This window comes from Notothenia coriiceps, unplaced genomic scaffold (assembly GCF_000735185.1).
Source record: "Notothenia coriiceps isolate Sejong01 unplaced genomic scaffold, NC01 NC01_scaffold00001080, whole genome shotgun sequence".
Classification (NCBI taxonomy): domain Eukaryota; kingdom Metazoa; phylum Chordata; class Actinopteri; order Perciformes; family Nototheniidae; genus Notothenia; species Notothenia coriiceps.
This window is the reverse complement of record NW_011333781.1, coordinates 109,778-132,036: the sequence shown is the minus strand read 5'-3', so window position 1 is coordinate 132,036 and position 22,259 is coordinate 109,778. Positions and strand designations below refer to the sequence as shown.

General features: G+C 38.6%; 2 protein-coding genes across 2 annotated transcripts in view; both read left to right on the top strand.

Moving 5' to 3' along the window:
* The first annotated feature begins 1,917 nt into the window (after positions 1 to 1,917).
* Positions 1,918 to 8,567, top strand: LOC104958963 (ephrin-B2-like). The gene is made up of 5 exons (XM_010786800.1): positions 1,918 to 2,024; positions 2,763 to 3,046; positions 4,203 to 4,295; positions 6,916 to 7,026; positions 7,804 to 8,567. The coding sequence occupies exons 1-5, from the start codon at positions 1,918 to 1,920 to the stop codon at positions 8,169 to 8,171; spliced, it is 963 nt and encodes a 320-aa protein (XP_010785102.1). The 3' UTR covers positions 8,172 to 8,567.
* A 10,422-nt stretch (positions 8,568 to 18,989) lies between these two features.
* The window catches only part of gpc5a (glypican 5a), a 92,449-nt gene continuing 89,179 nt past the window's right edge, over positions 18,990 to 22,259 (top strand). The window contains exon 1 of the mRNA XM_010786792.1: positions 18,990 to 19,392. Within this exon, the coding sequence (XP_010785094.1) occupies positions 19,239 to 19,392 (154 nt within the window). The 5' untranslated portion in view covers positions 18,990 to 19,238. The remainder of the gene's footprint in view (positions 19,393 to 22,259) is intronic.

Sequence of the window (22,259 nt, the reverse complement as noted above, 5' to 3'; positions counted from 1 at the left end):
TAATATATATATAGTATAATATATAGTATAATATGATAGTGGAAACAGTCTTACATGAATGAGTGGACGAACGTCTCAACTCGAGGCGGAGTGAATGAACAATGTTTGAACTAAAATGGCCGCTCGGCACTACCGGGTCAGAGCACGGCATAACCGGGCAGCGACAGCAGTGACACTGCCCTCTAGTGGCCGGCGATAAACTCTTCAACTCTGATTAAATGATCATGAGCAATCATCATTAATGCAAGCAAGAGTATAGAATCCAAATAAACACAAACAACATATGTACAGAAATCACAGTTTTTCTCACTAATTATTCCCTTATCTAGACCCTCCAGAAAAACGCGGGCCAAAATCCTTAATTATGCGGGCTAAAATCATTGATTATGCGGGCTAAAATCCTTGATTATGGATAAAAATGCGGGGTTTTATGTGATTTTATGTGGGAAAATTGCGGGAAGTTGCGTAATATGCGGAAAGTTGCGAAATATGCTAAATTTGCGAAATATGCATATTGGGCTGTCTTATTTATTTATTCTCTCTCACACACAACCTGCCACAAACGTTAAACCCCTTTACTATTCAATATTAAACACATTCAATGTTTATTTATTGTAAAAGCAATTGGGCTATTTTAATCTCACACCCCCCCCACACACACACACACACACACACACTTCTCCGCCTCATTCTGTTTTCATTTACTCGTTCGTTATCTGACCAGCTTCAATATTGTAGGCTACTCACCTCGTTTCTTGCAACCCTCGAAAGGGTTTTGGAGGTTGAAGCCTCTGTGAGCGTGAGTTGCTTGGCTTTCTTGTCCGCAGCAGAAACCATTTTTGAATGTTTGAGCGAATCGAAGTGGGTATTCACAGTCGATTTCCTTTTATGCTCTAACACACAGTTGCACGGGGTACAGAACAGTTTCCCCCCACTTTCGTACAAGACATTGGGGTACTGCTTTGCCCGGTCTTTAGCTGAAATGTTCGTGGGTAAATGTGATGGATTCGATTTGTTCATCTTGGTGTGTGAATTCCACACCTTCACACGACGGTGTTTGCCTTCTGTGATGCGCGGGCTGATGACGTTGCGTCATCATCACTACTCGTCAAGACGAGTTAACTTTTTTATTTTTTTTCTCAACTTTGTGTGGAAAAATGCGGGGATTATGCGGCCTTTTGATAAATATGCGGACTTTTAAAAATCTGCGGCATTTTGCTGATTATGCGGGAAATTCTGCGATCGCAGAATCGCGTTTTTCTGGAGGGTCTACTTATCATAAGATCTTAGGCAACTTAGGTAGGCTATATGATTAATTCGAATGAAATGCCTTTACAGTAGGCTACATAGAAAACAAACTTGATAAAACAAGATACATTTAATAACCTTTATCATTATCAGCTCACAGAGATGGATAGTATATTCAAACGTGACAAAAAGAATGTTTTTGGGAAAGGAGTTGGAGTAAAATAGTTTTACAGTGTGAATAGATTTTTCTTTCAATCATTTACTATAGCCTGCAAGGCGTTGAGAGAATACACCCAACCTCCTCTACAATGAACACCATATAAATACAGTCTCTTATGCCCTCGGTATTTAGCTCAGTATCTGCATGTGAACACAAACTGTGCCAACGAGCCAGTGTGTGGGCAGATTGGTCAGTCAGCTGATGACTGAAGTACTCCTCACACTCTCTGTCCTCAATACATGGATTTCGTCACACGGATGATTTTATAGGGAATAACGCACAATGTGGAAAATCTCATACAAGTGCAGGAGGAAGACTCGCCGCTGTGTGGGATTTCACTCAGGAATGCGTCCTGTGTGCGCACCTGGAGCCGCCGGAGACATGCAGAGTCACCACGTTTTGTCCCGTTTCCACTCTGCTTTATGATACGGAGCCGCTGTTATCCTGGGATGGGTAGACTCGCATGGAGCTGCTGTGCCGCGGCGCTGCTGGCCATCATTAGCTCATGTCGGGCAGTCACTCTGGAGTCCATCCAGTGGAGCAGCTCCAATGCAAAGTAAGTGATGGAGCAGCTTCACACAACTTTCTGCTGCTGCTTTGTCGGCGTATAGAGGGACCTCATTGATGGAGTAAATCACGACACCACAGTTTGGACGTTTCATTTGAATGGTTTTATGTGCTACAACTATTAGTTCATTCATTACAGAATCCTTTGTTAATTGATCCATTGTTTAAATTAATTGATACATTAATGCCAATAGGGCTGCAATCAACATTTATTTTCATCATGTGTATTTTGTCAATGTTCTCAATGTCCTGAAATCCAGTGTAAGATGTTGCCTTCAACTAATTGACTGACACAACTCAACAATAAATACACATTTTACTGTCACATAAAAAAAGATGCGATGTTGAGGCTTCAATAAGGTAATTTATTGGTATATCTTTTTAAATGACTTGAGGATTAATCAACTATTAAAATAGTTGAAGATACATCTTCTGTCACTCAATTATTCAACTAAATGTGCATCTTTTAAATGTAATGTTTTTGGGGTTTTGGCCAGTTCTTCCAACTAAATCTTTGAATATGCCCACTTTGGACCTTTTTCTTTTTAAACTTGTGATGGCCATATTTGATTCCTTTATTAATTGATCTGATGCAAAGGCTTTAGTGTCTGCATAAAGTATATCTTATCTTATGTTGCAGTTGATCAAAAAAATGTTGTTGCAACAGAGATGCTTCACTCTGCATTTTTTTAAACTTCATCTTTTCACCCACTTATCTCTCACACAGATTTATTCCAGGTCAGGGTCTGGTCCTGTATCCTCAGATCGGGGACAAGATGGATATCGTGTGTCCCCGGGCAGATGCTTCCTCCGGGGGGAAAGAGGAGTTCTACCGAGTGTACCTTGTCTCCAGAAGTCAGATAGAGAGCTGCACCATCCACAAGACGGACACGCCCCTGCTGAACTGTGACAAACCTCACCAGGATGTAAAGTTCACCTTCAAGTTTCAGGAGTTCAGCCCCAACCTGTGGGGCCTGGAGTTCCTGAAGGGGAAGGACTACTACATCACCTGTGAGTCCCTCCTGTGAACACTTAGAAATCAGTAACACAGAGCCACAAGCTGCTGGTTCCTACAGGTGGAATTGAATCAATGCTAACAACTTTTTCTTTTTTCTGGTGAAATAGAAAAGGAAGCCGTCCTCCTATGGGCCCCAACTCAGTTTGTCAGCTTGCGTGAGAGTCATAAAAACGTGGCCTCGTTATTGGCCCGCTGTCGGTTAAACCAGCATCTTAGTGGCAAGTGATGCATGAGATAGAGAGCAAGTCTGACCATGTAGCCTCATCCTCCTCGCCACGATCTGACAGCACACTTCGCTCTGGCAGGCCAGTGTGATTCCAAGGGCTTACATGCCCCAAATCACACAAGGCTTTTACAGCATCAGGCAGATTTGATGGGAGCTTTCATGGCAACGTGGCTTGTAGACTGTGTGATGTTGTTATCTGACCTAAATGCTGCTAACAAGTCTGTGTGTGTGTGTGTGTGTGTGTGTGTGTGTGTGTGTGTGTGTGTGTGTGTGTGTGTGTGTGTGTGTGTGTGTGTGTGTGTGTGTGTGTGTGTGGGGGGGGGATGTGACGGGGTGAACTAGAGTTCTTAGTGTGTGTGTTTTTGTATGCATTTATTTGGTCATTTCTATGTTGTTTAAAAAAAAACACATGTATTCTCTTTGTCAAGCAGACATTTTGCATTTACAGCCGAGACGTTTAGTCAGTTTAACATGAATATTTATGTGCAACTATTTTGATAATCAGTTCATAGTTAACGTCATTGGGAGATGCATCTGTTCTGGTTCTAGCTTCTTAAATATGAGGAATTGCTGCTTTTGCTTCTAATAAGTGAAACCAAATATATTTTATTTAAGGACTGTTGATCAGACTCCGCAGACAATATGAAGACTTCTCTTTGGGCTCTTGGGATTGTCTGACAATATATAAAACAATCAATCAATAATTAACATTTGGTGCAGCCCTAGCACAGGATCGGTTGTTTGGTTGTTTATACGCTTGTGATTATCTACTAAAAGTAACATCTGCATTCTCTTGCCTATGATGCAACATTTGGCAACTGGCTCAAATGTCTGCAAAGATCATAATGGGATTTCTTAAATATCTACAATTATGATGATTGCATGACAAATAAAATGTTAATGTTCTTCTCTCTGTATGTCAGCCACCTCTGCAGGGTCTCTGCAGGGACTGGATAGCACTAATGGAGGGGTGTGTAAAACCAAATCCATGAAGCTGGTGCTGAGGGTTGGCCAAAGTAAGTGCTGTGTGTGTGTGTGTGTGCGTGCGTGCGTGCGTGCGTGCGTGCGTGCGTGCGTGCGTGTGTTTGTGTGCCAGCATGTGTGTAAATCTGTGTTTGCAAATAAAAAAAGAACCACAGCTATCTGACTAACAAAGTTAAAGTAGTGATGGCAATAGTTTTATTCTGGTTATATTAAGCAAATAGTATTACCACCTCGCTGGTGTTATTAAGTGGTCAGATAGTCTTGATGATCTATTCATTCTCTCACAGAGAGATTGCGTGAATCATCTCAAAATCCCTAATTCAAAGCGCTGGCAGCTTAAGGCTTCAGTATTATCCCTCATGCAATCATTCAGACTGTGGCGTTCAATAATCTTTCTTTCCCCTGTATTAACATCAGAATAGCCAGTGGGCCGTATCATTCTTGTGCTCTTATAACATACATTAACATTTAATAAAGCAGATATGGAACATATTAACTGAGGAACACGATAAATGCCCTGCGTTTACATCTCTCTGCTACATATTATGGACACAGAAACCTAGCATTTTTAAATGTGTTATTAAAACTGTCATTACAAGCCTTAAGGAGGTTTAATTTATTTAGCTGCACGAAATCAGAGTTATACAAATTCTGTGTGTTGCTAAAAACTTTAAAAGCTGAATCTCTTAAAGCTCCAACATCCAATCTTTGACCTCAGAAATGTGAAGTATTATTCAAATAAATTATTCAAGGATTTGAGGGGAAAAATAAACATTTTGTGTGTTTCTTAACTGATCCTTATACTGCAAATATGGGGCTTTTTTCTTGCTGTACAGTCTGCTACTGATGTAAATACACCTTTTAACAGCAACAGAAACATTAATCACTCAGATTTAGATTTAATCTTTGGTTAATCTGTACAGAGTTTCTGCAGTTTAAGGTCTTGTGTTTAGATTAATTTGATGTCACTACCCTTCTGTTTGGATTTGGATTTATGGGTTGTACATTTTCAAAATATGATGTGGCGTACATTAAATAAAAAGGATATGTGAGGAAACATTTTATTAAAGCCAGTTTTGAATTAGTGTTACATACAGAAATGTTGATTCATGTGTGTTGTCCTCATAAAATATACATTTAATCCTGAATTAAGAGAGAGAATTTCAAATGTTATTTTATTTAACAGGTCACTGAGAGGCCAAAGTGTGTGCGTCTACTGCGATACTTTTCATTTGGGAAACTGCTCAGTGTGGACACTTTGCACATACAAGAATATCTGAATCTATGATGTCAAATGAATTCCTACAGTCCTTCTTTTTTACGTGAAGTGTTGTTTGTATCTCTTGTCTAAAGGCATCATGTTTTCCGCCATATATAACTCCACTTATGTCATGTTGTACTTATAAAGAAGAGAGTCTTTTGAGAGACTTACAAAATAGAACTTCACTTAAGTAAAAGTAGCAATAAGCAATTTAAAATTCTCAATTAGAAGTCAAAGAATCCTGCATGAGTTCTGTACAATTACAGAAGTATGATCAACATTTTTTATTCATATTCTATTGCTAATAACGATTCTTCAGTGTGTAAGCAGCATTTATGTTGGAGCGGGTTGAGGGGGGGCTGATTTTAACTTTTTAAACACAGATTCCTACACTCAAAACTATTTGTCCGTTGACTTAAATAAATGTATTATGTAAACAGATAACACATAATTGTATTAGGTTAGTTGATAGCAATAGGTTCAACTTAATAATATTGCTTTCAACTAACCTAAATACAATAGTGTGGAACCTGTTGACATAATACATTTAATTGAAGTTGCTGATCGTGTTTATCAATACTTTTTTTAGACTTTGCATAGATTTTGATTGCTTTCTTTTGTGAAATATTCAATTGCTTCTCCTTTTTTTGGCCTTGAATGGTATGAAAGGGTATATGTCTTTTTGGTTTAACTTCTACATTTCAACATCTGAATAGTGACAAAGAGCCCATTAACCCTTTTTGAAAGGGTTTTGCCAAAAAAGCTGGAAACAGCTGTTTGAATCCAACAATGTGTATTTTATAAGCTTATCATCATTTTTCAAAAGGTAGTAACAGTTGTCAGAAACATGTAAAGGAGAAAAAAGTATGATTTTTAACTGAAATATAGAGAAATATAAAACAATACTGGACATGGTTAGCTCGGTAAATGTTTTTTAGGCTGTAATATGATCTGTCATTCTAGCCACAGAACGTTTTGATTTTTGATTCCCAAAGTTCCTTTTGGAAAAACCCCAGTGAATATGAAGACACAAATGTGTAGATGGAGAAAGTGAAAGCATTTTTTTTGTGTTAATGGTAGTTTTTCCAGACAAGAAACAAAGAGTTTTGTGACTCAGAACAAAACATTTATTTTGTTCAATAAGGTTACTGACGCATTTTTACCTGAATGACCTTTAAGAGTAATATAATCAGAAAACCAGGCAGAACAACCTCTTCTATGAATCTGACATCACAGATTATGATTCAACAGACTTCATTATAAAGAAACATTTTGACATGACACATTCCTTCCTACATACCGCCATATGGGGAAAGTTAGGAGAAGTGATGAATGGCACAACAAGCTATATGTTGTGATTCTATTTCAAACTGACTGGTTCTATTTTCCAGGCTCTTCAGATCCACCTTCAACCCTCCAGGAGTCCCCCACCAGATTTCCACCCACACGTCCAAAGTCCAAGAACCCCTCTGCAAAAGACAAGGATATAAAAAGCACAAATGGTATGAAATCAATTACCTTAAAATAAGTATACGTGTGTAACATTTACAAGAGCTTTACAATTATTAGACTATTATTATATTTTGGCAGTTTTAGCCAAATAAATCAATTGGCTTTCCAAAGTTTGACTGAAACAACATCCCAGATATTGTATATTTCTTGTTAGTAGGAACTTGTATGTAAGGTAAGAGTATATAACATTGTTAGCTATTTCATTAGACAATAAGGGACAGTCTTATTGTTTCCACACTCCAACTTGTACCCAAACCTCCCCGAATCATGACTCTTTGGTCTCTAGAGAAAGTTAACAGGCTAAGGATTAGCACAGGGAGACTTTATGGTTCTCTTTATGGTTCTCTGCCCTGGGGCAAAATGACAGGAGGCCAGTCACAGGCAGCAGCCATGCGAAGGTCAGATGGATGCAGGGGAGTTTAACGATTTGAGGACATCTGTTGGGGGGAATGTGAACTTTTTTATTTTTTATAAACAAGCTCTTTTTGTTTATTGTAGGGCTTTTCATGCAGTACCTTTAAGTTAAAAGTTAAAAAAAAGATTCACATCGTGAGATAATTTATTCGCATTGTTAATCCGAAAAAATGGCCCCCATAAATCGACTATCACTGGATTAAAGCATATTCTCTGATGCTTTTCCTGAGGCTTTTCATGTTAACACATTATGATCATGATTCACCAGGGCATTAACTGAGAGAAAATGTTTTCAAATCGTTGTGCCGGTTGCCCAAGTTCACCCTCAGTGTCTCCTCTTTCTCTCCCAACAGGACCAACAGACCCCAGCTCTGGGCCACCACTGCTAATGTGGGTCATTTTTGGAGGTGTTATCCTCCTTCTCGTCATCATCATTTTGGTGGTGGTGCTCTGGAGGCGCCGGAGCCGGCAGCGTGACCGCGTGCCAGACAGCCATCAGTCTGCCTCCGTGTCCCTCAACACTTTGTCTGTGGCTAAGCGGGACAGCATCAGCAGCGAGAACAACGGCTCGGACCCCAGCGACGTAGTCTTCCCTCTGCGGGCGTCTGAAAGCATGATCTGTCGGCATTATGAGCGTGTGAGCGGGGACTACGGCCCCCCTGTGTACATAGTTCAGGAGATCATGCCCCAGACTCCCACCAACATGTACTACAAGGTCTGATGTTTGCTGATCTAATGCCAGACTCTGACTGATGTTCCTAAACTGTCTGGGACACGAAGCATTTCTATTGCTTTAGATTTCAATTGTGTTGCACAGTAGGTGTGAAGAAAAGTCACATGGGGATCATCCATACATCAGATAGCATTACTGCACTGCACATACTTTTTCTTTTGTGAAGAGAGACAATCAGAGTCAAAGTGTTGCGTCTTACACATCATCCAGCAAACGCCACAGGATGTAACTTAATAGCCCACTGTACAATTTTGAGGTAAAATTGTAGTCTTTACAGGGGGAAATATTGTGCTTTTCACCTTACTACATACAGTAGAAAATGGAAAAGTGGACACCTACAAACAAACAAGATTTCTGGCTCTCACAGACCTGTAACTTCTTCTTTAAGAGCCTCCTCTGTCCTCAATTGTTAAATGTATTAATGGCACCTGTTTGAACTCGTTATCAGTATAAAAGACACCTGTCCACAACCTCAAACAGTCACACTCCAAACTCCACTATGGCCAAGACCAAAGAGCTGTCAAAGGACACCAGAAACAAAATTGTAGACCTGCACCAGGCTGGGAAGAGTGAATCTGCAATAGGTAAGCAGCTTGTTGTGAAGAAATCAACTTTGGGAGCAATTATTAGAAAATGGAAGACATACAAGACCACTAATAATCTCCCTCGATCTGGGGCTCCACGCAAGATCTCACCCCGTGGGGTCAAAATGATCACAAGAACGGTGAGCAAAAATCCCAGAACCACACGGGGGGACCTAGTGCAATGACCGTATCTGTCAAATGACTGTAAATTAAATTTGAAATTAGTCTGATCATCTGTTGATGTCATGGTTTAACATTTTCAAATGTGATGCTTTGCTGCTTTTCTTTGTCTTAAATGAAAGAAACTGAAACATTTTCATGTCGGAACTGTTGGTTAAACACGACAAGACATTTGAAGCTGACACTTAAAACACTGGGTTATTGTAATCTTTTCTCACAATTTCCTTACAAACCAACATTTAAATGGATTTGATCAAATAATAATAAGTAGATCATCCAAAATGAAAACAACAGTTTTTCACTCATGAAAACTCATTTTTCACATTGAACTCCTTCCTTTTTTATTTTAATACGAAATTACGTTTTCCTGATACATTTTCTTTCAAATGCTGAACAATAACTTGTGAATGAGTATCTTTTAAAGTGGTGACATTTGTATTGAAGTGAAACATCTGAGGACCTCCTCCACAGTATAATTGTTTCCGTTTTTATTATTCAAGATCAATGATTTTATCCCTCACTGTCACTGCACATGGCAGCTTCAATTACACATATATGCTTTTTATTTAATTATATTGGTACATTTGTAAATGGATTGGTCGTGCACTTTGTTCTAAATCCTGTTGGATGATCAATCTCTCTTTTCCGGGACTTATGTTTGAAAATAAACCTGTTTAGCTGTGTTCAATAAACAGCCAGGGGGCCATGTTAAAAAAAAATGTAATTACTCAAAATCGGATGTTATTATTTTGTACTTGTTAAAGGTGTAAAATTACAAAAAAAACTCCAAAACAACTTAGTAGCCTCTTGTTCAGTGTCTGCTTTCGCTTTAAGTGTTTTACAACTAACAAGAGCAACAGCATGTGATGGAAACACAGCAGGAGAGTTATAGGGAATTCAATTTGAATTAAAGACTGCGGATAACTTTTCTTGGACTAACAAAGTGACTGAGCGTCACAGTGCGTGATGACTTCATGCACAGCAACTTTATTTGCAAAAAGTGAGTGTAAAGACCTTCATAGTCCCATACAGCAATTGTAACCACTGCATTATGTTTAACAGACTTTTAGACATTTTCATCGCCACATGTTGGTTAATTTATTTTCAACTCAAAACCGCTCTCTGAATAATTTGGGTGGGTAGACGCTGCTCAGAGGAGCATGTCTCATCATAACTTAATGGTGCTCATGGGAAAGTGACTGTCATTCTGAAGTGAACAGCACCGTGGTGAGTTTTTTGCAATGTCTTATTAGGTTGAATGAGCAAAAAAGACACAAGATCCAAAAAGACATTTAAGCATAAATATCTCTGATTGTTTTGTACTAAACCCTTTTCTCATGTAGAATTAGAAGTGGCATCTTTGCAGTTCAACACGTGTATAATCTCACTTGCAAACTGTCAAGCGATCTGGAAAGGTAATGTAATTCCTTTTTATATACATGTTTATAACTCTCAGCATTTCAATTTCTCATTGTGTCTCCTGTGGTTCTGTGAACGGCATCCCTGGGTAAACATGTTTCATGCTCCTTCAGCCACATCATGCCACAGATTTTCAACCTGTCAGCTTCCATGAGCTTCCTCTCCACCGGGGACACTGTTGCCTCATAAAGCAAGACTGAAGGATCTCCAGGACATGTGTTTTGTGCATCAAACAAGGAGACTGCTCATCTAACATTAAACAGAATATTAAAGCTATTTTCGTTCTTTGAAAGTCTACTGAAGGAGAACATTGTAAGGTAAGTAAACACATTTCTGTAAAACAGGCAATTCAAAGGGCTGTAGATAAAAGAGTTAAAGCTCTGAGACAAAAGGCAAAAGATTAAACCTTAAATAAGATGAAAAATAATAAAACATGTAAAAAATACCAGCAAAAGTGCATCGTAAGGAAATTGTTGATTATTTGGCCCGTGATCTGCAGCTCTTGATAATAGACTTTGTAATGAAGAACTGCCCGCCTGACATGGATAGTGTCATTCTTACCCTGCAGCAAAAAGCTATTTCACCTCAGGCAAGTGACGTGTTTAAAAATATCTGAATAAGAAAATGTGTCAAAGATAACTTCAGAACTGCTTTCTATAATTGGCTTCCTTAATAGACTAGCGGGTCTCGTCTAATTTAAACCATGATGTGTTGAATAGGGAACACATCCTGGCTATCCAATGATACAAATTAGATTTCCAGAATTGTAATTGTTGAATGTTTTACTAAAACATATCTCTTTGGCTGACAAAACATGTCATTTAAAGACAGCTGGGCTTTGACAAACAGGGATGGATATTTGTCATCATTTTCTGACATTTTATAGTCCAAATGTTTTATTGATCAATTGAGATAATAATTGCTGCCTCACTGCTATTGTGCAAAAACAATGCAACACAAATGAGCTTCTGACTGTGAAACATTACAGAGCATGTTCGTTGTGTGTGTGCATGTGTGTGTGTCCTCCCACCCCCTCGCCTCAAGTGATCCTTGCTCTTGTGAGATGTGTTTCTCCTATGGAGTTTCACAGCTGAATAGGCCGTGGTTGGGCGAGGTGAGTTCAGTTGACCCCGGGGTCAAACAGAGACAATGGTGGTCAGGCTTCCTTAGGAAGAACAAAACAGGGACCCCCAGGCTCATGGCCCCTGTAGTGGGAGGGGCTTGGATCCAGCAGGCCATTTTGAAGAAAGAGGCAAAAGTGGTGCTGCATGATGCATCCGACGGGATGTTTTGGATTTGAAATAAAGGCCTGAATGTCACAGATGCTACCAGCTTGGTGTTTTAAGATACATTTTACCTTGGAAGTCTTCTGGAGAAATATATGGATTTAATGCATTTCCTTATTCTTTAAACAGTTATATAAAAAATCTTCTACATGCTTTTGCAACTGATATACCTAAGTCTTTGTGGAGAGAGCATAAGAGGAGGGGGAGGTCTTATAAGGAGAGCTGCAAGCTTTTATCTGACCCCATGGGACGAGGAGAAGTCTGCAGCCTCCCTGCGTCCACCCACCCCCCACCTCACTTCCATATGCAGAGGAACTGGCCCTACCGCTGCTTTTGTGTGGGGGGTTGTGGGTCATGAGTGAGCGCTCCTACTCCCACCGTGTGCCCAGAGATGTTGGAGAAGAAGAACAGATATTGTGGTATCAGGTTTAAGTTTTATGTGTGTTGGTCAGTTGGAGGAGTGTGTGTGAAGAGCAAATCACACACACATTTTCATTGAAGTGACAACCAAGAGTAATTTACAGCAACATGCAGAAAATAGATTTTACAGTTAAATAACAAGATTTTTCAGCAGCTGCGGAAACACGCGGAACATTCTTTGAAACTCAATAAGTTGCATAAAGCCGACTCTTTCTTTAAAAACAGAAGCTGGGAAGGGGAAGTTGTGGTTAGTGCTTCCTCTCTACAGTTGAAAACCATTCATGACTTTACAGTAGTTAGTTTGCTAGTTCCCTCTGCTGGCCACTATCGTACTGTATCACCCTGCTACAGTATCAAAGTGGTGATTTAATGGACTCAACACATGATAATAATAATAATATAAAATAACTAACGGAAAGCAGAAGATGTTTTGATTCTTAAACAGCACATCTGGACAATAGCAATACCCCGCTTTTAATCAGAAACAGGTTCATTTGCCTTGGTGTATGTTGAATACAAAAACACAGTCAAAGAAGATATATAGTAAGAAAGGGACCAACACAATTAAACTATTATAAAAAACAATTTTAAGAAAACTATTATAACATTAAAATATAGCAATATTTACATGAGATAGAGATCAAATATAGATATACCCGTGAAAATTAAATTAAAAAAGAATTATAAAAAAAGAACTCAGACCTCATCTAATTACCCAAAGGTTGCATTTGTGAATTTAGAAGAGATCATCCCTTGTTTCTTTGTTATTAAACTCCAAAGAAAATGGACCGGAGTAATCTTGAAATACACTTGTTTAATCATTTATGCAGTGAAGTTGCATATTTGTGGTCTAAACAAAAACAACCTAATTGGAAGGATTGGTTTTGCTTGCTCTTAAAGCTGCAGGGGACGTATAGCTTATAGAGTGGTGTTAAAAGTATTCAAAACCTTTAATAAACTTTAAAAGAACCATGACAACAATGTAGAAAATGTAAATGATTCTGTTTTGTATTTCATACGGTTTCTTTTGGGCAGCTTCATTTAAAAAGTAGTAATGTGTTGTTGGACAAATTATGTGGAGCAAAATGTGACAATGTTTTCCTCTGAAATGAAGTAGCACAAAAAGGATATACTTAAGAAAATGAAAAAGAGCTTACCAGTCTGAGAGTGGCAAACTCATGTGAATGAAGTGGCTATTTCAGTTATGTCATTTGAATAATCTTAAATTAAAAGATATTAACCTTACCATCCAATTGATACAATTTTCTATAAGATTTTGTCTCATAGTAAATAGCTGTAACTCTTTTTGGGAACATTGCAAATTCAAACTTATTAGAAAAAACGAAAAACTGAAGTTTGGGAGCTTGAATTCAATATAAAAGTCAGTTCTGCAGAATGCAATAAAACATATGAAACATGCATTATTTTATCAACGTAAGGTTTTTGTTTAACTGCAAAACATTTTTTGAATTATTTAATTTCATACATTCAGATTACTGTACGGTTAAATTGCTAGGCAGTTTTAACTTATAACTTAAGAAAGTGTGGAGTGTGGGCCCTGCATCCTGCCAGAGGGCCCGAGATTGTTGTGGTACTCGACACTTCTGTTGTGGTTTTAAGGCTTCTGCCTTTAGCTGTAATGTCTCCATAACATCCAGACGTTTCGTTAAGAATAGGAAAAGAAAGAAGGACCCAGGATGAGCTTTTTGTGATGTTACTGAAGGAAAATGTTAGAAACAAATTGTTTATTTCATAATGGGATTATAATCACAAAAGGCAGTCATAATTATAAACAATTTATAATTGTAATTTGTTTCATCTTCTACCGTTTTTCATGATACAGAAACCAAATATCTATTGTTCTAATAATTTGGATAATAATAAAAGAAAAAGGGCTTATTATTGTCTTTTGTCTTGAACCACTTTAAAAACAAAATGTGAAAACATTTGGGAAACATTTGAAAAAACACTTGAAAAAAACAAAACATAGTACTTACTCCTTTATTAAAAGAAATGTTTAAATACATTGAAAAATATTTTCCGTTTCATTTTTATTTTTCATACCTTTTCTCCAATTATTATTTCAGTTTCAAATGTTGCTTTAAATTATTTGCTTGATTCATTAAAACTGTATTATATTTTGGGGGTTTTCTGTTGAAAATAAATAAAGCAATTTGAACCTTGCCCCAACACAGATTACTAACATCTTCATTGTTTTCTCAACCAATATTATTTTTTAATTAAAATAAGAACAACTTCCAAAAGAGAAGCAACTGTACTCTGACATCACTGTCAGCCCTTTTCTATTGACACAACAGATTTATATTCCTTTGCACATTTAGGTAAGACTAACAAAACAACATGACAATGATCCCTGTTTTTCTGTTTTAAACAGTTTATGGGTGCTTAATGTTTTTTTTAAAGATTTGTTTTATTATGGAAATGTTTAGTAATACTTAAAGTGTTATAAAGCAAACAAAAACGGTACAACTGACTAATTGTTGTGTAATAGTGTCCTTAAATTAAGTTTGGATAACAGTTTTTCAAAAACGAATGTAACATTCTGAATTTTAGAATTAAAATAAAAAGGAAACATTACTTTTATTTTTCGCTCTTAAAAAAAATAAAATGCAAATCATGTTTATATGATGAGCTCCAGGTCAACACATAATATGAGAACTGTAGGCTACATGTAACGCGTGGTGCAGCAGCAACAGGTTAATTAGTCATTTTACTTTTTAAGTAAACAAAGAGGCAATGAACCTTAAGAATAACACCTATCATATAAATACATTAAGTTCACAACTCAGCACTTTTTATAGATACATTTTTTTTAATGATACATTTGTAATATAAGGAACAACTTTAATGGACATTAAAATGTATGATTAAGCAGTCTGTGTGCCGTTATGACGAATTCATATATATATATATATATATATATGTAATTTTATATAAAAGTACGTTGGAAACCCTCAGTGATTTCCCTCTCCTTCCTCAGGAGAGGTGGAGATCTGTGTCGGAAGTACCGTAGTTTATGTATGCTAATGTGTAGAGTTGGGGGTTGTAGCTAGATATTTACGTTCAGAGGGAGCCGCCCTTCATTCACCCACATGGTTACCAACTGGTCGCCTTCGCGCCACTTTCCTATCCCCGCAATCATTTTTAACCATCCTTACCGGGCTACAAATTGACTCCCGATCGGCTCGGATTTCTCTTTATGTTCCTTTGTTGTGCGCCGGTAGAAAACTTTCCGGAACAGTTTCGTATTTATTCCTCTCTTTTGTCGGTAAGAGACTACACGGCAGCCCAAGCAAGTGAGCGAAGATGGTGGATTTCGGCTGGTGAGTGTCTGCCGAGCGCATGTTTATCAGGCAAGGAAGTCGGGTTTGGGGTTGTTTATTATCTCTGGTTTGCTGCACGAAATCTCTAAACGAGGTGTTTTATGCCTGTTTTAATGTGTCTTAATATCGTACTACTGGAGGGGAAATGCAAACATTAAATCCTAAATGATATGCTGGCGATGAAAACAGTGTAACGTGAGGCGCATGGCAGCCCCCTCTGCTCCACCATTGAGGGAATGAGGGAGATTTGAAAAGCTGTCCAGAGCCTTTCTCCTTAGCAACTAGTTGAGAAAAATCTGACCTTCTCGTAACGACACCCGAGTTTGTGTAAACATGTTTGTCCAATATTAGTAAGGAAAGTTTGTAAAAGTGGATAATTTGTTGCTCAGTCTCGAATGCAGTGGTGTGTGAGTTAAAGTGCCCCCCAGAACAAAGCAGCAGCACATGGGGCAGTGATAGGCCGCGCGTTTTAGCTTAGCTACCTTAGCCTAGCTGCAGACACTCAACACAGTTGTATTGTTGGGTAAACACATACATAACAGTATAAAGGGTTGGTATCACATTTAGATAAAGATAGGAGCAGATAAATACAGCCAATCCACCGGGGCAGGTGGTATATTTTCAGACGTGTGCTCGTTTGTTGTTGGCTAGCGGCTAATCAGTGTAATCAAACTATTTAATTGTATTATCTTGCGAAACAACTGCAACAGACCCACCGAGTTTACTGTTAACACACTAAACTGCTCATGTGCCACATCAAAGTTGTACTTATTGCAGCTGTAGCAACGTTAACACGGTTTTCCATGTTTTCACCAGGCTAATTCGTTAGCTCGCAGCAGCTAAGCTACCTGCCCGACCACGGCTGCTGTTTGCTGCGGACAGTAGCCGTGTTTTTCTCGGGGATCCGACACGGCAGGCCCCGGTGTTGGCACCAAATAAACAACACGCAACTACACATTTTTAAGTGTTCAATACAACGTTAGCTCGATTTGTTATAACTCATTTATGCTAAGGTTGGCGCACTTGGAGGCGCCATGTTAAAGGCGGTGGGGGAGGGGTGATCAACAGTCTCCCTGCGCATGCGCCTCAGTGTCGCAGGGAACGCGGGCCGCAGGCTGTGCTGCTGCTCATTCATGTTTTCAGTGACCTCGTGCTGCTACGATAAATCACAACATCTCCTATCACAACAACTAATTCGTGTAATCCTCGACTAATCAGGAATAGTGATGCACTTTATTGACGGAGACGATTTGAATACCACGTTTTTTTTGGTGGATTTAATGAAAGAAATGGGTTACATGTGCTCACACATCAACCTAAGGATGTAACTTGTTGCAATTCCCAAAAAGTCGAATTGTTCTCTTAAGGTGTATTTTTTTTCTCTCTTCCAGATCCACCATGATATCCTGAGGCCAACCCGAATTCCAACCTGGACCAGTGTGACAATCTTTCCCATGTTGCTGTAATCAGTCTGTGTATTGTCAAAGTGCTTACAGTGCAGGTAGTTCTATGTCATACCTACTGCAATGGAGGCACTTACAGCAATACCCTGACACTGATGTGCAGAGCCCTTTGATGTTATGTGTCATGTGAAGTACTGTCTTTGTGCTAAGGTGCATCTAGTGCAGATAGTGAAATAGACTAGCACCTACTGCCCTAAGTGCTCCTTCTGGCATAAGGGGCTGTGATATGCGCCACCAGACCATTTTTTTCAATTTCCAATTGGGCTTTAATATCTTGCAGTTCTCTGCTAGTTTTGCATAGTTGCACTACAAGAATAGATGAGTTGTGCAAATCTATGCAAAACTGATGGTGGCCTGCTTGCTCTCCACCGGTTTAGATTTTTGGTTTTGGGGGTGTCACATCAAACACAATTGGTTTGAATAATACAAATGTGGTGCTGATATAAAAAAAAAACATGTATATTTCCAGTTTGTGAAGTTACTGAGTTTCAGCAGTGCTAAAGTGCTTATAGTGCAGGTAGTGTCTTTCTCCTATCTACTGCAATGTAAGCACTTAAAGTACTTCTAACTAACTGCATCTTTCTGAACCTCGGATGTCTATGATCATGGATGATCTGTTAATCATCACTTGGTCAGTTTTGCTGGTTTGCATCCAGCTTTTTCTGATGTTCGCTGTGCAAATCCATGCAAAACTGACTAGGTTGATGAACTGTTCTGCTAGGTGGTATTGCTCTTAAACATGGATTTTATTTCCTCGTGGTGGGTATATGGTGTCTAAAATACTTGGAGATGTCCCTTCCTGTGCAGGTGGGGATTTGTAGCAATGCTGAGTACCTGGAGGTATTGCACTTGTCCCGGCCTGTATAGGAACGAGGAGATGGAGCTGACCTGGATCCTGACCTCAGTATACTAGAAAAAGGAATGCACTCAACTTTATGACTGCTTATTATGTATGCAATGCATGTGATAGTTGATGGGGATATGTTTTTTTAAATTGGTTAATTGTAATGTCATTTGAAATTTATATTAAATTGTTTACACTTTTCTTTTTCTCTGAATGCTTTATTATGCAAATCTCACAATGAGTTAAAGGAATTTAACACTGTTTAGTCATTTTGTAAACTGAAAAGCACCTCAATTGAATTTGTATAGGATTATTTGGAAGCTTTTTTTAATGGTTATATTGTGCTGCCTTTATTAGACACAGTTGAAGCAAGACAATAAAAAAAGTAACATTATTTATTTTAAATTAACTAATTCTATGGCCAGTAACTATTGATTCTCTTTACACTTTCTTTAACTGATGGGCATCCACTAATATTCTAATAAGTGTAATTGTTTGACCACCATACACCTGATTACATATAGCACATCACCCATTGGGTTAACAGCTTTTTAAAAAAAAATGAGGTGCAGTCTTCAATGCACACAAAACACATTTAAGAGCACAGCACTGAATAACAGCAGCTTATTACAGGAGGCCACAGTGAAGGGCAGTAATGGCTAAACTGATGGGGGTCTTGTAGTTGCCCATTCATTTTGAATAAGAAAGCTGAATATTACCTCTAGTTTTAGCTAAACTTTTTTTCAGTTTGCAAATCACAATCAAGCCCACATGAGTTCAAGGCCAACTGAAAACATGGAAAATAACTTCACAATTTAATTTTGAATTACTGAGAAGAAAGGCATATGTATAATCAGCAATGCAAAACAACCCTTTCAATCTTTGATTTGAATTCAAATCTAAATTTCAAACTAAGATGTTGCTGACAATAAGCAAACGTTAGTCAAATCAATTGTTTTCAAATTGAGAACTATTTAAAATTACGAGTAGGCCCCACAGTGTAATTACATTTACTTGAATTTGGGATTAAGGGCAAAACATAGGCTTACCCATAGTTTTATGAATCAATCCATGATTTAAGAAAACCCTTAACAGTGACGCCTCATCAATATTTATACAAACTTTTCTGTAAGCGTTGATATTGTTTAATTGTCATAATTAAATCAGGTCTTAACTCAAAGGGGGCGGACACTAGATGGCGCTGTCCGGTCGCCGGCAGCTGCTCACCGGCCAAGGGGTGCAGGTAACGCAGCGGTACCGCCTCTGCTCCGGGTCCAGCTAACTTGGACAACATGCCGCTCTGTAACAGACTCCTCACATTGCTGCAACTTTCACTCCGTCAGCCTGCACTGAAATTATGACGTTTCCTCCACACAAACGCCATATGGTCGACGACGCTGAGTCCTGAAACCTGAGATGTGGTCGGGACTCACCTGAGCTGCCCAAAGGTTCAGAAGAAACCTTAACTTCCAAACAAGCGTCTTTTTGTGGCGTATAACCCTGGATTTGGTTAAAATGGGTGTGCTGCTGTGGACGAACTGCGTTTTCTTGCTGGCGTGTTGCTCTGGATTAGGGTTCGGCAGCCCCAACATATGCGATGAAGTGCGGAAAGTTTTCCAACTCAAACAAATTGGACCAAATCAATTATTGCCTTTGAGCCCCAGACCAGGTATGTTTGAGATACACATGAGAAGCTAACTTATGCTATAATACAATTTATGTCACATTTCTTTCGATAATTGAATCATTAACATCTATTTAGCAACGAAAGCATCATCAAGCTAAACCCTGAATGAAAGAAATATGCCAGAGAAGTCATTCAAGACTACATTACCTCCCTGTTGAGGTCACTAACTGCACTGTGGAATTTTAACCTGTCATTTTCTGGCTATTGAAGTACTCTTTGTAGTTACAAAATGCGCCTTTTTAAACATATTTAGAGGCGTGTGTGCAGTCATGATAATAACATAGACAGAGCCTGGAGAGCTCTAAACTGTTTAGAGTGCACCTTTGTGTGATGGGACGTTTTAATCGAGAAATATGGAGGAAATGCCGTGTAATGCAATTATGTTTATTTTGGATATAATGTTTGGACCCATAACTTACATTTGTTTCCAGGAGTGTTTCACGTTAATGCATGTTGAAATATTTCAATAGGGTTGCATGGGCTAGAGAAATAGGCTTGGAGATTATACTTTGCTTGTGTTTGCACAACAAAACAACCTTTTAAAATGTATCTCCTATGGTTGTCTTGGCTGTTTTATATGTGCTAACGTTTTTCGAAGGAATCTAGGAGTTTAAACTCCAGAGATTATGTGTTGGTTTTGACGGCTGTCAAAAGCAGATAAGTGGCTTGCAGGGATAAACATGAATTATTTAGTCTAAAGTTAGGTAAACAAGTCCTCATTTAACTTTCTGAACACTACCCATAATGCAATTCCACATTATACTGCTGCACATCAATTAGGTGGGATGATGGGTGCAGATATTTCAAGTGGGCTGTCATTGACCAAACGGCTTGCTGCTGCTTTCTCTTGGAAAAATAAATCTTAACAGTGTTGATAGCATCCTGCCACAAACTGCTCCCTACAAACTTCACTTTCCTCTGCTGCTGTGTGGAAACTGATTACATTGGCAGAAAACCCTCAAATACTTCCTAAACCTCTAACTAACCCTTATAATGCCATCACCACTCATGCCCTTTAAGTGAGCCTGTGTGAATCTGAATCTCAGTGCTACTTCTCAACTGAAAAGTACTTTCTCAGATATGAATGATGTGTGCAGTGGGTGCCTCCTGTAGAGGCGATGATAAGCTCCTGATTCAGTAACGTTGTAAAAACACTTGCTACTGTTTATATCTGCGGTGCTGCTGACCCTTCTTGCAACCTTGCACATTTCCTCTTAAACTGAATGCATCTTGACATTAGAGATATGTAAATGGTTTCCTTGATGAATTCATATTAATGCACTGAAACACATCAGAGAGTGTAATGGGCAATAGCATAATAAATCCTGTATATCGTATAATTTATCTATTCTTTAGGGTTGACTTGTGATCAATTGCCCCAAATTCCAGGAGATTGAGAGCGAGCTGTTTCTATGTTTTGGAATAAGACGTGCCAAACCGCCTTCAGTTTGGGTCAGAATATGGCAAGCCATAAGTCTTCCCCCTCAGCCAACTAAAGCTGCTTTCTGTGAAAATAGTTCTGGGAAGCATTTAGGTGAAAAAGAAAAAAAAGCAAGACCTGGGGCTCTTTCAAGTTGTCTTATCTGGGAGAGTTTAAATTCCTCCACGTGTGCCATCGCCTGCCCTGCACCCTCCTCACTCTTCTTCAACTGATAGCGTCTCTGGCAACAGCTCTGCACTCTCTGCACACTCTGCCTAGGCTTGTCCGAGAGGCTTTTGCACCGTTTTGGGACTCTTTTAAGATGTTTTGACTGTCCCCTATGAATGATTGCTTATTTGTTCATAGCTTAGCTTATCACTGCCACAAACTGGTGAGCCGATAACTTTGACTCACATCTCTGCTCAGGTTCTTTGTGTTTTGGTTTTCTGCTCCAGTAAAGCATTTTCTGTACTACTATAATGGTGGAAGAAGGATTTTGAATGACCAGAATCAACTGCAGCTTTTCAAACAGACATGATTAGGTCCATATATATTATATCTCTTTAGAATATCCCGTACTATTTATTTACCTTGTATTTTTCTACTTGTGTGTATCTCTCTATATAAACATGGATTGTCAATAAATGTAACCTCGATGACCCCTTTACTTTTATTTTCCCATCATTGGTTGACCCCTCTCTTTCTGAGTGAAATATTTCCATTTGACAGATTCTTGTACATATGAGTGCTGCTAAAGAAAGTTGCTTGTCACTTTGGACGGTTGCCAATTTATCATACTCGTATTAAAAAAGATTTTTAGACACACTCACCTATTCATACTTGCCCTTCGGCAGTTTAAAGTGTCAAATCCACCTGACTTGCATGTCTGTGGAATGGAAAGTAAGTGGAGCACCCTAAGGAGAGCCTCTAGATCCCCAGCCACAACTTCATGCCTCTCATATATTTGTTTTACATTCATGTAACATATGTAAGCAATTTGTTACTAAATAAATACAAGGTGAAAACCCACAAGGTTGGGGAACATGGTGTAGCTATTCATAAGGTAGTTCCAAAATACAAAAGACCTTTGTTTGCTGCACAATAAACAAATATTCGCCTAGTATTTCTTCAGTTGGCAGCTGTAAATGATGTCTTTGCCTTAATTTAGCAAGATGACCCATATTTATTATAAGTTATATTAAGCTATATTGATGTTACTTTATATCATTTAGTATTTTCTATGAATATTTTGCTGCAATAGAAATATTAGTTATCTGGGAGTCGAGATGTTTTAAGTACCTATCGCACGCACCGAGTTTGGTAAGCAGGCCGGTGTTACGGTATTGAGGTAAAGAAGTGTACTGTTGTGGACGTGGGCAGCCAGCAGCGAAAACAATTTTAATCAGTCAATTTGAATCTTATATTTTGA